Raw genomic sequence first — 16,604 nt, 5'->3', positions numbered from 1 at the left:
CATCTATATGCAGAATGATACTCACTGAAAACTAAGTGAAAAATGGCATCCATTTTTCTTTTTTTTTTCTAAAAATGGCATCCATTTTTTTCCTTGTACATCTAAAGCTGTAAGATGGAATCCAGCAGGAAGAGAAGAGAAGCAATCAGATCAGGACCTCTGCCCCATGAGGCAACATGGAAGAAGAAGGGAATCCTCCTTGAGAGATGAGCAGTTCAAATCACATTTTGGGTATACTAGCCCTCAGGTCCAAAAGCAGGAAAACAAGTCACCCAAACTGGTTAGAAAACCAGTGAGACTAACAAGGTGACTGTAAGAAACCTAGATTCAAATCATGAAGAGAGGTGTAACATTTTCGTACTCCTGAAACAAGGCAGAGAAAGCAAACTGAATTTGCACTGGACTCTAGCTTGTTTCCCGTAACTTCCACAGTGTGCCACCCAGCCTGAGCCAAGTGATTACTCAGGCCTTGTGTGCTTTGCAACACAACTCCACATTAGGGAAAGAGTTGCTGTGGCTGAGGACCATGCTCAGTTGTGAGGGACTATACCAGCCCGGACACAAAACAGTATCTGAATAGGGAGGTGCATCCATTACCAGTGCTTACAGAAGCAATGTATCAAAAGTAGTACCAGACTCTGACTACAGCTGACACCACCATAGCCTGCACCCAGACCCACATCAGCCATGCCTGCCAGCTCTGCAGCCCAACTCCAAACTAGGGTGAGGGTTGCAAAGGCAGTTCAGACCTAGAAAAGTGTCTGAAGAGGCAGGGGCAGCTATTAATGGTACTCACAGAGGCAGTGCATTAAAAGCAGTCCAGACTCTAACTGTAATCAGGGATGCCACGACCCACACTCAGACCAACATCAAGCACCTGCACTGGCCCCTCTTGCTCCAGAACTGCTCCATATGAGGTAAGGGTGCCAGTGCTGGGAGGGAAGAGAGCACACACCTAGAATGAACAAAGATGGCTCAGACCCAACTCTTAGAGCTTCTGTGTGAGCAAGTGGAGACCTGACCCTGCCTCCAACAGGGTAATGTTGGCCACTGAGAAAAGAAGCCCTGGCTCACACTTGACTGTGGCTCTAGACCCTCCATTTCCAACCCAACCTCTTAGCAAGGTGACAGTTGCCAGCACACACTGGGAAAAGACATGATTCATGTTCACATCAGATCCTGTCCACAACATATAAAAATAATAATAAAAGTAGATTTATAATCAGAGATAAAAAGTTAACATTAGAAAAGTAGGTTTAACATTAGAAAATAACATTAAAAACTAATCACTGGAACAGTCTTATGGACTCTGTGGGAGAGGGAGAGGGTGGGAAGATTTTGGAGAATGGCATTGAAACATGTAAAATATCATGTATGAAACGAGATGCCAGTCCAGGTTCAATGCACGATACTGGATGCTTGGGGCTAGTGCACTGGGACGACCCAGAGGGATGGTATGGGGAGGGAGGAGGGAGGAGGGTTCAGGATGGGGAGCACATGTATACATGTGATGGATTCATTTTGATATTTGGCAAAACTAATACAATTATGTAAAGTTTAAAAATAAAATAAAATTTTTAAAAAAGCCAAAAAAAAAAAAAAAAACCTAATCACTAACAAAGGAAAAAATATGATATCTCAATATATGCCCCCTAAAAAGTATTTTATTTTTATTGATATTTTTGTGGATATTGAGTCAATATCCATTCATTATAAAACTCCTTGATATATTGGAAATAGAATTCTCTTCCAGAAAGCAAGGATGCAATAATAAGCAACTGCATTCCCCATAACTAGCTTTGTGCCTGGCACAGAACAGAAAGGAGGTTAATAAAAGTTGAATGGATAAATTAACGAGTAATGATTTCAAAGTGCTAATATATATCCAAAACAAAGTTTCCAACTGCCTTCTAACTCCATTATACATGTATTGTAGGACAATGTAGAGCTTACATTCAAAAGGACAGCAAGGAAGCAGAGACCTCAAATTTGCTAAAGCAAAAAGGTAAAGAAAACTTGCATAAATATGTTGAGGAAGAAAAAAATTTTATATGCTATGTATGAAGAGCAAGGGTTTCCAATTCAAAGTTTGGAAAGGAGAGGAACAACAGAAGTCAAGACAAGCAGAAAAGCCAACACTGATAAAAGAATGAAAAAAAGTAATGAGTTTAATCACGTATGACTGATATGTAGCCTCATGAAAAAGATCCAAACCCCCTCCAAACAGAATCCTATTTAAAAGTATATCACTCTTAATAAACAGAGAAAAAGAGTCAAATTTTTCTCCCCTTAAATTTTTTTCTTAAATCTCTGATCACTGATACTCTTTAGCAGACAAGTATTGGCAAGTGACAAAAATTAGGTAACAACAAGAAATTATTATTATTTTCTTGTAAAATTATCTCCATATTGCCAAATTCAGACTTAAATTGAAGAAAAGTAAGGAAAACCACTAGACCATTATGTATGATCTAAGTCAAATCCCTTGCGATTATATAGTAGAATTGACAGATTCCAGAGATTAGATCTGATAGAGAAAGTTCCTGAAGAACTATGGACAGAAATTAGTGACACTGTACAGGAGGCAGTGATCAAGACCATCCCCAAGAAAAAAAAAGTGCAAAATGGCTGTCTGAGGAGGCCTTACAAATAGTTGAAAAAAGAGAAGCTAAAGGCAAAGGAGAAAAGGAAAGACATACCCATTTGAATTCAGAGTTCCAAAGAATAACAAGGAGAAATAAGAAAGCCTTTCTCAGCGATCAGTGCAAAGAAATAGAGAAAAACAATAGAATGGGAAAGACTAGAGATCTCTTCAAGAAAATTAGAGATACCAAGGGAACATTTCATGCAAAGATGGGCCCAATAAAGGACAGAAATGGTATGGACTTAACAGAAGCAGAAGATATTAAGAAGAGATGGCAAGAATACAGAAGAACTATACAAAAAAAGATCATGACCCAGATAACCACAATGGTGTCATCACTCACCTACAGCCAGACATCGTGGAATTCGAAGTCAAGTGGGCCTTAGGAAGCATCACTACAAATAAAGCTAGTGGAGGTGATGGAATTCCAGTTGAGCTATTTCAAATCCTAAAAGATGATGCTGTGAAAGTGCTGCACTCAATATGCCAGCAAATTTGGAAGACTCAGCAGTGCCACAGGACTGGAAAAGGTCAGGTTTCATTCCAATCCCAGAGAAAGGCAATGCCAAAGAATGTTCAAACTATCACACAATTATACTCATCTCGCATGCTAGCAAAGTAATGCTCAAAATTCTCCATGCCAGGCTTCAACCATATGTGAACCATAAACTTCCAGATGGGCCAGCTGGATTTAGAAAAGCCAGAGAAACCAGAGATCAAATTGCCAACATCCGTTGGATCACTGAAAAAGCAAGAAAGTTCCAGAAAAACATCTACTTCTGCTTCATTGACTACACCAAAGCCCTTGACCGTGGGGATCACAACAAACTGTGGAAAAATCTTAAAGAGATGGGAATACCAGACTACCTCACCTGCCTCCTGAGAAATCTGTATGCAGGTCAAGAAGCAATAGTTAGAACTGGACATGGAACAACAGACTGGTTCCAAATCGAGAAAGGAGTACGTCAAGGCTGTATACTGTTACCCTGCTTATTTAACTTATATGCAGCATACATCATGTGAAATGCCAGGCTGGATGAAGCACAAGCTGGAATCAAGGCTGCCGGGAGAAGTATCAATAACTTCAGATATGCCAATGACACCACACTTATGGCAGAAAACTAAGAACTAAAGAGCTTCTTGATGAAAGTGAAAGAGGAGAGTGAAAAAGTTGACTTAAAACTCAACATTCAGAAAACTAAGATCATGGAATCCGGTCTCATCACTTCATGGAAAATAGATGGGGAAACAACAGAAACAGCGACAGACTTTATTTTCTTGGGCTCCAAAATCACTGCAGATGGTGACTGCAGCCATGACATTAAAAGACGCTTACTCCTTGGAAGAAAAGCTAATTATCAACCTAGACAGCATATTAAAAAACAGAGACATTACTTTGCCAACAAAGATCTGTCTAGTTAAAGCTATCATTTTTCCAGTAGTCACATATGGACTACTGGAGAGTTGGACTAAACAAAGCTAAGCACCGAAGAACTGATGTTTTTGAACTGTGGTGTTGGAGAAGACTCTTGAGAATCCCTTGGTCTGCAAGGAGATCAAACCAATCAATCCTAAAGGAAATCAATCCTGAATATTCATTGGAAGGACTGATGCTGAAGCTGAAGCTCCAGTACTTTGGCAACCTGATGTGAAGAACTGACTTACTGCAAAAGACCTTGATGCTGGTAAGACTGAAGGCAGGAGAAGAAGGGGACAACAGAGGATGAGATAATTGGATGGCATCACCAACTCAAAGGACATCAGTTTGAGCAAGCTCCAGCAGTTGGTTATGGACAGGAAAGGCTGGCATGCTGCAGTCAATAGGGTCGCAAAGTGTCAAACACAACCAAGCGACTGAACTGAACTGAAGAAAATATTAAAAATAAGAATTAGCTGATCATAATTAATTTAAATGGATAGTTCCAGGGAGAATGAAGTAGTTGGTAACAGACAAACCTTCATGCTGAAAATAACTAGTAAACACAGAACAAATCTAAACAAAAAGGACTAAAGTAAGGCTAAGATTCCTAAAAGATACATCCTAATAAGTCAACTGACAAAATTTAGCTGACATCTACTGATTCTAGGCATGAGCAAGAGGCCTAAATGCTCGCTTGGTCCCAGCAAAGGGCTGTTTCCAGGGGATTAAAATAGACAGCATATATGTGACAACCTAGAACGGCAGGACCCACCTCCCATCCCCAAGAGAAAGGGGATATACCTATGGTTGATTCATGTTAATATATGGCAAAATCCAACACAATACTGCAAAGCAATTATCCTTCAATTAAAAGTAAGTAAGTTTTTTAAAATAGCATAGTCTTACAGGTCTCAAAGAGCTGAATAAACAAAACTGAAGACTCAAAAAAACCTCATAAACTTGACTATTTCCCTTCATTCAGCTAGCCTCTAATTGGATTACAATAATCAGCCCAATTTCTCCCTAGCAAACAGAAGACAACATCAGCCAGCGCCTGTAACTTTTCTTATAACAATGTACAGAATTCAATCAAAAAATTACTGGACACATCAAAAGATAAGGACAAATCACTAAAAAATAAGATTAAAAAGGAATAGAAAGTAGAATGGAGGTCACCAAGGGCTGAGGGGAGGAGGAAATGGGAAGTTTTTGCTTAATGGATACAGCAATTTTGCAAGATGAAGAGTTCTGGAGATAAATACTACTGATGACTGCCTAACAATGTGAATGTATCTGTGCCACTGAGCCATACACTTAAAAATGATTAAGATAGTAAATTTTATGTTATATGTATTTTACCATGTTTTTAAAAAAGAAACAGATCAAAAGGTGAGCCAGATGTTGAAGTAAAAAGAGAACTATAAAATATCAATGACTAATATATTCAAAAAGGATGAAATGTCACTTTTAAAAGAGAAGTTAACCAGAGAAATGAAATCTTTAGAAAAATAATTAAATGGAAATTTTAGAAGGAAGACATATGATTAAAGTTAAGGATTCAATAAATGAGTTTAAAAGCAATTTGACACAGTAGAAGGCAGGGTTAGATAACAGGTCAGTAGAAGATATCTAAGCTGAAACAAAGAGAAAAACAAGTGGAAGATAGATGGATAGATGGGAAACAATGAAAAGTAACTTAAATGAATATATTTCAGTGGCTATAAGTCTGCAGAATCATACAGTATTATTTATTACCAATAAGTTGTTTCCAGTTTATATGATAAGATTAAACATTCATTCATCTTAACACCTATTAAAATTCTATTATATATATAGCAACATGTTGGGCACTATAGAGTTACAAAGATATTTAGTAAGACACTGCCCTCAAGACACTCAAGGTCACAGGAGACTTACAAGTAATGCTTAAGCCACTCTTAACAATAAGGAGTTCAGCAGAATTTAGCCAATAGGTTTGGAGAGGAGGTAGAAGGTTAATTTTGGTTAGTAGAAGTAGCAAAAAGCTGGTGAGAGAGGGAGAACATAAAATGTAAAAGAAGTTAAACAATTTCAATATCTGGAGTACAGGACACAGTAATGACAGCAAGGTAAAATGAGCAGGCATAGGTTAACAGGAACTAAATAATTCTTTGCCATGTTTTTAAGAAAAAACTGAAAAAATGCCACAAGATCTCCATGATGTTCTGAAAGGAGCACAGTATTTCACAAAGGGCACACCTTTCAAGTGCCTTACTACTTGAACAAGTTTGAAAAACACTCAATAAAAAGATAGTCTAAAATATTACATGATCCTAAAGATCCTTCATAATCTGATCCAAACATTTTTTCCAGTCTCATCTATCCGAGTTCTTTAAGATACAGACTTAAAGATATATACTAATATTTATATTATACTAGTATACTAATATATAGTAATCAGTGCTTCAAATATACCCTAATTTTCACACTTTTAAGACTTGCACAAGCCATTTCTTTCGCCTACACTCCCTCCTCCAATTCACTGTCTCAGTTCAGTTCAGTCACTCAGTCGTGTCCGACTCTTTGGGACCCCATGAATCGCAGCATACCAGGCCTCCCTGTCCATCACCAACTCCCGGAGCTCTCTCAGACTCACGTCCATCGAGTCAGTGATGCCATCCAGCCATCTCATCCTTTGTCGTCCCCTTCTCCTCCTGCCCCCAATCCCTCCCAGCATCAGAGTCTTTTCTAATGAGTCAACTCTTCGCATGAGGTGGCCAAAGTACTGGAGTTTCAGCTTTAGCATCATTCCTTCCAAAGAAATCCCAGGGCTGATCTCCTTCAGAATGGACTGGTTGGCTCTCCTTGCAGTCCAAGGGACTCTAAAGAGTCTTCTCCAACACCACAGTTCAAAAGCATCAATTCTTCGGCGCTCAGCTTTCTTCACAGTCCAACTCTCACATCCATACATGACCACTGGAAAAACCATAGCCTTGACTAGATGGACCTTTGTTGGCAGAGTAATGTCTCTGCTTTTCAATATGCTATCTAGGTTGGTCATAACTTTTCTTCCAAGGAATAAGCATCTTTTAATTTCATGGCTGCAGTCACCATCTGCAGTGATTTGGGAGCTCCCAAAAATAAAGTCTGACATTGTTTCCCCATCTATTTCCCATGAAGTGATGGGACCAGATGCCATGATCTTTGTCTTCTGAATGTTGAGCTTTAAGCCAACTTTTTCACTCTCCACTTTCATCAAGAGGCTTTTTGGTTCCTCTTCACTTTCTGCCATAAGGGTGGTGTCATCTGCATATATGAGGTTATTAATATTTCTCCCAGCAATCTTGATTCCAGCTTGTGCTTCTTCCAGCCCAACGTTTCTCATGATGTACTCTGCATATAAGTTAAATAAGCAGGGTGATGATATACAGCCTTGACGTACTCGTTTTCCTAGTTGGAACCAGTCTGTTGTTCTATATCCAGTTCTAACTGTTGCTTCCTCACCTGCATATAGGTTTCTCAAAAGGCAGGTCAGGTGGACTTTTAATCATCTATGATCTACTTACCCTGGAGAAGGAAATGGCAACCCCCTCCTTCCCTGGTGGCTCAGATGGTAAAGCGTCTGTCTACAATGCAGGAGACCCACGTTTGATCCCTGGGTTGGGAAGATTCCCCTAGAGAAGGAAATGGCAATCCACTCCAGTACTATTGCCTGGAAAATCCCATGGACAGAGGAGCCTGGTAGGCTACAGTCCATGGGGTCGCAGACTCGGACATGACTGAGTGACTTCACTTTCACTTTCCAGTACTCTTGCCTGGAAAACCCTATGGGTGGAGGAGCCTAGTAGGCTACAGTCCATGGGGTCACAAATTGTCGGACAAGACTGAGCAACTTCACTTTCTTTCTTTCTTTTAGTAGTTGTGACGGGTGAACTTAGTTGCCCCGAGGCATGTGGAACCTTCTTGGATCAGGAATCAAACCCACGTCCCCTGCATTGGCAGGCGGATTCTTAACCACTGGATCACCAGGGAAGTTCTGAACTGTCTTATTTAGGCTTTAATATTTGCTGGTTTAACATTTTGGCATACCTGATAGCATTCGTTCCCTGGTGGCTCAGACGGTGAAGTACCTGCCTGCAATGCGGAAGACATGGGTTCGATCCCCCTGGGTCCAGGAAGATCCCCTAGAGAAGGAGATGGCAACCCACTCCAGTACTCTTGCCTGGAAAATTCCATGGATGGAGGAGCCTGGTAGGTGACAGTCCATGGGATCACAAAGAGTCAGACATGACTGAGCAACTTGACTCATTCATGGTCTACTTCAACAAACAACTTTTCCTTAATGCCTTTCCAAATACCTTGCTCCAAGACTAATTAATAACTGTCTCCATAGTGCTCCTAGAGTATTCATTTATTTACAAAATATTTGATGCCTAATATATATTAGGCACTGTTTTATGCACTTGGAACGCATCAATTAACAAAAAAAGACAAAGATCCCTGTTTTCATGGAGCACCTTCTTGAAACTTGAAGAAAATGAGAGTATGCAAAGGGAAAAGAGGAGCACATCTTCTTTTAAAAAGCTTCCTAAGTGACTGTTATTCCCTCCTCCAACTTTTCAACCTGGGTGGAGAATTACAGCATTAAAAACCATTACAACAAAACTGTGTTAGTTGCTCAGTTGTGTCCAGCTCTTTGTGATCCCACGGACTGTATCCTTCCAGGCTCCTCTGTCCATGGGATTTCCCAGGCAAGGATACTAGTGTGTGTGTGGTGTATGCATGCTCAGTCGTATCTGATTCTTAGAAACCCCATGGATTATAACCCGCCTGGCTCCTCTGTCCATGGGATTTTCCAGACAAGAATACTAGAGTGTATAGCCATTCCTTTCTCCAGGGTATCTTCCCAACCCAGGGATTGAACCTGGGTCTCCTGCACTGCAGGCAGATTCTTTAACTGTCTGAGCCACCAGGGAAGCCCAAAACATTACAAAACTGTTTCATTACAATAAAACTGTAATGAAAGCTAAAATTTTAAACATAACAAGAGGAATACATAACACATTATCATATTTTCTTATATAAATTCTTACTTGTCTTTTCCTCCAATTGATTAATTTTATTTCTGGACTCCTCTAGCAGAAATGTTAACTCTTTCATTTTATTTTCTTTCTCAGTACTTTGGATCAAAAGCAGTGATACCTAAAATGAAATATTTAAATAATACATTATAGATACAAAAAATTAAATGATACCTTAGCACCGATCATCATCTATGATTATTTTATGTACTTCCTTATATGCTTTTCATCAGTCTGTGCCTGGCATTTAGTATGTGCTTGCACAGCAAACATTTATTGAATGAAGGAGTGAGCAAACTAGTGCAACATTCTTAATATTATAATAAGCATTTTAAGTTATCACTTAGAAGATTATATATTGGAATCTACTGGTTCATTTATTCTATAAATATTATTGAGCACCTACTCTGTTCCAGAAACCATAATAAGCACTGAATATACAGACATGATGGAAGTCATCCAAGAAACTCATAGCCTAGACCAGGTGACAAACAACTAAACTTGAATATTATTATAGAACAAAAATCTTACAGGAATTAGAAAAAAAATCTAAATCAGTCTTGGGGGATGTAATCAAAAATTAACCCTTCTCAAAGAATTGAACTGAATCTTGATAGACAAGTACTTAGTCTTGTCTAAGTATTCAGGTTAGCAGGAGGAAATGAGCATTCTAGACTTGTGTAAGAATACAAAGGATCAAAAGATCATGCTTCTATTCAGAGAGCTGAAATGTTTAGATGGCTAGAATAGAGTGCATGTAAAGGAAAGGTGAAAGATAAACTTATAGACTGAAGACTCACAGATTCAAGATGGTAGAAAGACCTCCCTACCCTATTTTCATCTTCAAACCACCCAAAAAATCACCAGAAAAACAACAAAGATGGACTTCATCTTCCATGAAACCATGAGACTTCTATAATCTAAGCCACAAAATGTAAAAAAGGAAAACAGTGAAAGGGAACAGAAAATGATTTAGCATAGAAATGCAAGATCAAAACTAAGAGTCTACACAGGGAAGATTACAAATGAGAAGCAAGATAGTTCAATCCTAAAGAAACCCAGAATGTTTCAAGAATTTGAAGCACAGACACTGTGGAAACTAGGTATGAAACAGGAGACTAAGTAAAAGGAGAAGACTCTTGAGAGTCCCTTGGACTGCAAGGAGATTAAACCAGTCAATCCTAAAGGAAATCAATCCTGAATATTCATTAGAAGGACTGATGCTGAAGCTCCAATTCTTTGGCCACCTGATGTGAAGAACTGACTCATTGGAAAAGACCCTGCTGCTGGGAAAGACTGAAGGCAGGAGAAGGGGACGACGGAGGATGAGATGGTTAGAGGGCATCACCAACTCAATCAACATGAGTTTGAGCAAGTTCAGGGAGATAGTGAAGGACAGGGAAGCCTGGCTTGCTGCAGTCCATAGGGTTGCAAAGAGTTTGACATGACTGAGAGACTGAACAACAACAACAAAAGGTACAAGGAGATTGCAAGTTTGCTAAGAGTAGTAAGTCTTCTCTAGGCCTCTTAACCCTCCTTTCCTGGATGCTACTCCCTGAAAGCCAATCAGAGAACAAGCCTATTCCATCTTTGCAAGAGACACCAGCATGATCAAATCAGAGGGGAAAAAAAAAACACAAAAGAATCTCTAAACCTGGATTTCCAGGCACAGGAAAGGTTGGAGACAAAAGATATAACTAAGAAGTCAACATATGGAATGATGAGACTCAGCCTGTCCTGCTAACCCAGCCCCGAAATGCTATCAACAAAGTTTACATTCCCAGGAAAAGAATTTGGAGATTTCTAGGGAAAAAAAAAAAAAGTCTTGAAAATAACAACACTTAGAACTTCCAAATATACAAGCAGGATTTAGAAAAGGCAGAGAAACCAGAGATCAAATTGTCAATATTCACTGGATCATGAAGAAAGCAAAGAAATTCTAGAAAAACATCTGCTTCATTAACTATGCAAAAGCCTTTACTGTATGGATCACTACAAACTATGGAAAATTCCTAAAGAGATGGGAATACCAGACCACCATACCTGCCTCCTGAAAAACCTATATGCAGGTCAAGAAGCAACAGTTAGAACCAGATATGGAACAACAGACTGATATCAAACAGGAAAAGGAGTGTGTCAAGGCTATATATTGTTACCCTATTTTTTAACTTATATGCAGAGTACATCATGAGAAATGCTAGGCAGAATGAATCACAAGCTGGAATCAGGATTGCCGGGAAAAATATCAACAACCCAGATATGGAGATGATACCACTCTAATGGTAGAAAGTGAAGAGGAACTAAAGAGCCTCTTGATGAAGGTGAAAGAGGAAACTGAAAAGGCTGGCTTGAAATTCAACATGAAAAAAACTAAGATCATGGCATCCAGTTCCATCACTTCATGGCAAACAAATGGGGAAAAAGTGGAAACAGTTAACAGATTTTATTTTCTTGGGCTCCAAAATCACTGCTGATGGTAACTGCAGCAACAAAAGTAAAAGATGCTTGTTCCTTGGAAGAAAAGCTATGACAAACCTAGACAGTGTATTCAAAAGCAGAGAAGTCACTTTGCCAACAAAGATCTGTATAGTCAAAGCAACGGTTTTTCCAGTAGTCATGTATGGATGTGAGAGTTGGACAATAAAGAAGGCCAACTGTTGAAAAATTGATCCTTTCAAACTGTGGTGCTAGAAAGGACTCTTGAGAGTACCCTGGACAGCAAGGAGATCAAACCAGTCAATCTTAAAGGAAATCAACTCTGAATATTGTCTGGAAGGACTGATGCTGAAGCTGAAACTCCAATACTTTGGCCACTTGATGTGAAGAGCCAACTCACTGGAAATACGGGAAAGATGGAGAGCAGGAAAAAAAGGGGGCAACAGTGAATGAGATGATTGGATGGTACCACCAACTCAAAGGACTTGAGTTTGAGCAAACTCTGGGAGATAGTGAAGGACAGGAAAGCTTGGCGTGCTGCAGTCCATGGGGTTGCAAAGAGTCAGATACAACAAAGCAACTAAACAACAAACACAGAGTCCCCACCAAAACACTAGCTGGCCACAGCATCATTTTTATAAAGAACACCCAAGATCTGAAAGTTCAGCTCATGCACTCCGGATTCCAACAAGCTTCTCAGCACTTTATTCTATTTTTGTGTTCTGTATAATAAGCACACTTTTCGCTTTTAAGAATACCTCCTTTTTTCAGAAATCTGGTTTAAAAATATGGTTAAAATACAGAAAAAAATGCTAGCTCTTTTAAAAGATCAAAGTATAATACATATAAGAATGAAGTCAAGGAGAAGGCAATGGCACCCCACTCCAGTACTCTTGCCTGGAAAATCCCATGGATGGAGGAGCCTGGTAGGCTGCAATCCATGGGGTCACTAAGAGTCGGACATGACTGAGTGACTTCACTTCACTTTACAGAAAACTCTAAGAATCTTCTTTGTACTTTCAATTAATATTTGCCATTATTGTTTAGTACATATCCTTGTTATCTATAATTACAAGGTATTTGTGCCAAGTCAGATAAAAACTCAGAAAAAATAGGGAGAAGTAGAGAGATGATAGTCAAAATAACTATACTACCCAAAGATTCCTTTCTATATTTCATTTTCCATTCTGAATTCAGAAAGCTGGAAACTGTTAAAGTTGGCATAATCATCATCTGAAATCAACATTCTTGTGACTCTAAAAGAATATAAACTCACCATTTTCAAGTTTCCCACTATGTGACATTAACAGAAAGAAGCAAAAGAACGTTTTAGTTCACCTTCATTGGTGTCATGAATCACATATTTCAAAATAAACTGCAAAATGTGGGTTGCATAATCATGATCATATTTATATTTTATGAAGTTTTTATCTGAACAAAAGTCCTCACAAAATAATATATATTTACAGAATGTCCTAATACCCACTAATATAAATATTGTAGAAGATCCACGGATTTTTTAAAAAGGGATAGCATTCAATATGTACAAATTTGAGTCAATGGAAATTAAGGCATATGGAAAATATATTTAAATATACATAATATTAAAATTCAAAACTTTATCAAGCAGGCAGCAAATAAAAATTTCTCATGAAATTTTAAGTATCTCATTTATTAGCAAATATAAAGGATACAGAAAATAGATTTGTAAAAAATACCTGCTTTTCCTTGTCATTTATTTCCTTCTTGTACTCTTCTTCAAGGTGTTGGATTTTTTCATAATCTTCCTTTACTTTGAAAGTAAAACAAATATACTTTAATGTAACTATCACAAACAAAATTTTAAGTTTCTGATATTTTATTTCACTTTGTTATTTATCTAGATATTAAATTCCAATGTGAAAAGATGAAACTGCTATCTTCTTGCTGCTAAACTTCTGTTTAGTAAATTTAACAATATCTAAGTTATAATACGGAGAAGTCAATGGCACCCCACTCCAATACTCTTGCCTAGAAAATCCCATGGACAGAGGAGCCTGGTGGGCTGCAGTCCATGGGGTCGCTAAGAGTCGGGCACGACTGAGTGACTTCACTTTCACTCTTCACTTTCATGCACTGGAGAAGGAAATGGCAACCCACTCCAGTGTTCTTGCCTAGAGAATCCCAGGGACGGGGGACCCTCGTGGGCTGCCGTCTATGGGGTCGCACAGAATCGGACTCGACTGAAGTGACTTAGCAGCAGTAGCAAGTTACAATAACTTTCTAACATTCTATAATTTTTATAACAGCACATATATAAAAGTTTTCTTCTTTATAACACACAAATCTGAAATAACAGATTTTAAAAATATATCTATTATTATTTTAACATGCAACTTGACCAAGAAATGTAAAAATAAAACCAAATCACACTTCCAAAAACTTAAGTACAAACCATAATTTGATTTCAGGGAAAATGTAGCTTTTGAGTCAAACAGGTTATTTTTAACATATACCAATCCTCTGCCACATTCCACAAGATTTTGAGGGGCTTATAAAACCATATACAGTGTAAAAGTTTCCAAGAGTTTAGGCATCAAGCTGAAGGTATGAAAACATTAACAGAATTTATTAAAAATATAAATAGAAGAGTAATATTTAAAATAAAAAGATTCCTACACTTAAAATGCATCTCCAGTCTGGAACTCTCAGCTTGCACACGAAGTTCCTCAAAAGCTATTATCATTTTCTGAAATATATTGAAGTTTTAAGAATCATACTAAGGCTTTTTAAATAGCTTTCTTGAAGCAATGAAAATAATAAATTTGTATCAAGTGATCATTACATTTAAAACTATACAACATTGAATAATGAAAATTCTGTAACTTTTAATAATTAAACAATTTACTAAAATGTACTAAGAGTGCCTGTTATGGTAGCTTCTCAGATGCTTAAAGGCACTGGAGACAGGTTATATAATACCAAAGAGTAGCAAAACAATTATTAGTACTCTAGTCATTTACTTAATAGCCCATATCAAAATCTGTAATTTTCAACTGATTTTTGTTTACAATCTACTAGAGTATAATCTCTGTGAGGTCTCTCCCCATAAGAGTTCAAATTATACTTCCTGTCAGCATGAGTTCATTCAACATTCAACAAATCCTGATTTGTAAAACTGGATGAATTCATTTATTCATTTAATAAATAGTTACTGTCAATTATGTGCCAGGCACTGTTTTAGGCATTTAGGATATAAGACAAAGTCCTTATCCTTTCATTTCAGTATAAGAAAGAAGACATACCAACACAAATACACACATACACACACACATGCACACGTGTATATCAAATAAATATCATGCAGTTTCAAGTGCTCTTCAGGGAAGTTAAGACAAGGTGAGGAGAGAAGACGACTGAGTAGAAAGATATTTTAGGTGAAATAATAAGGAGGGTAATAAAAAAGCAGAATTAAGCATATACATTTGCACAAGATCTTGGATACGAAAAGTTCTAGATAGAAAGAACAAATTCAGAGAAGCAAGATCAGAAAGAGTTTAGCAAGTCTGAGAAACAAAAAAGAAAGAATTACAGCAGAGAAGCAAACTGAAGAATGATAGGGGATGGGATTTTTTAAAAAAGTAAACAGGCACCAGACACAGATTAATAATACTTGCTATGTTTTTCAAATTAATGGTTATATGTCAAAATGTGCTAGTCTCTGACACAGAGTTAATATCTAATAAATTAAGTTAAATGGTGTCACTAACATGTAAATTAAAAAAACCACTAAAAAACAAAACATTAATACTCATAGTATGGAATCTTGAGAATTTTACTAGATATAATCATATATCAAAAGGTAAATAATAATCCCTTTAGCAAGAACAATTGTTCATATTTTTGTAGCTATTACTCTAATTTGCTTAGAAATGCCTCTGTTTAAAATATTCAGATTTTCACTACCACTTACCTCTATGTTACTATTTAGGTCCATATAAACTTGCCTAGTTTCTTCTCGTTCATATTCATCTGTTATAAATATAAAATATTTCAAAATTAAATTTAAAACAACTATGATTCCAACAAGGTAACACTCAAATGTCTCAGGTAAGCATTAAAATATTTAAAAATCTGTGTTAGTAAAGGATATTGGTACATCTTTTGAGTCATTTAAAGTAGTATTAAAAATAATTTACATAAGGCATGGTCATACCTCATGACAACTACCTCAAAAGTTGGAGCTGTTCAGTTATCTCTAATTTCCTTTTATAGAATTATTATTACTCATTAATTTATTCAAATTTTATATTTATAGTTTTAGCATTTACAATAATTTGGGATTTAACAACTACGTGTGAAGTATTTTTCCTTTGTATTTTTAAGATTCATGAGGTGACTTTTATTTTTTTTTTCTTAGAAGAAAACTTTGAGGTCCTCTACTTAACAGAGAAAAAGCTAAGTGAGTGTCCCAAGGATAAAAGACACTTTTCATTAGAGTGAGAAACCATATGCAGGACTCAGGCAGGTCCTTTCCATTGGACCACCACCCACTGGATAGCATTTCTTTTTTTTTTTTTTTAAACTTTACAATATTGTATTGGTTTTGCCATACATCAACATGAATCCGCCACGGGTGTACACGTGTTCCCAATCCTGAACCCCCTTCCCACCTCCCTCCCCATACCATCCCTCTGGGTCATCCCAGTACACCAGGCCCAAGCATCCTGTATCCTGCATGGAACCTGGACTGGTGATTCATTTCTTATATGATATTATACATGTTTCAATGCCATTCTCCCAAAGCATCCGCCCTCCCTCTCCCACAGAGTCCAAAAGACTGTTCTGTACATCTGTGTCCATGAGGTGAATTTCAAATGAAACATAAATCTCACTCTTGTTTATGCTCTATTTTTTGAAGAGACAGAAAGGAAAATAAATGTCAAGACAAGAATAAGCTAAGAATAAGTGTAGTCCCAAAGAGAAATCTCCTGTAAATCTTCTACAATATTTTTAGGGGTTTTTTTTTGTTTTTTTTTTTAACCTGAGCTACTAACTATACTCA

At 37.5% G+C, this 16,604-nt stretch overlaps 1 protein-coding gene across 19 annotated transcripts in view; it reads right to left on the bottom strand.

Moving 5' to 3' along the window:
• Positions 1 to 16,604, bottom strand: part of SYCP1 (synaptonemal complex protein 1) — a 144,782-nt gene that overhangs the window by 112,117 nt on the left and 16,061 nt on the right. For all 19 annotated transcript variants that reach the window (XM_086392007.1, XM_086392019.1, XM_086392021.1 and 16 more), the window contains 4 exons: positions 15,513 to 15,571; positions 14,219 to 14,288; positions 13,279 to 13,352; positions 9,137 to 9,245 (listed from right to left, as the gene is read on the bottom strand). In XM_086392007.1, the coding sequence (XP_086248133.1) occupies positions 9,137 to 9,245; positions 13,279 to 13,352; positions 14,219 to 14,288; positions 15,513 to 15,571 (312 nt within the window). The remainder of the gene's footprint in view (positions 1 to 9,136; positions 9,246 to 13,278; positions 13,353 to 14,218; positions 14,289 to 15,512; positions 15,572 to 16,604) is intronic.

This window comes from Bos grunniens, chromosome 3, assembly GCF_055505025.1.
Source record: "Bos grunniens cultivar Pamir isolate PY7600 chromosome 3, Bosgru_T2T1.0, whole genome shotgun sequence".
NCBI classification, from domain to species: Eukaryota; Metazoa; Chordata; class Mammalia; order Artiodactyla; family Bovidae; genus Bos; species Bos grunniens.
This window is presented reverse-complemented; position numbering and strand designations above follow the sequence as displayed.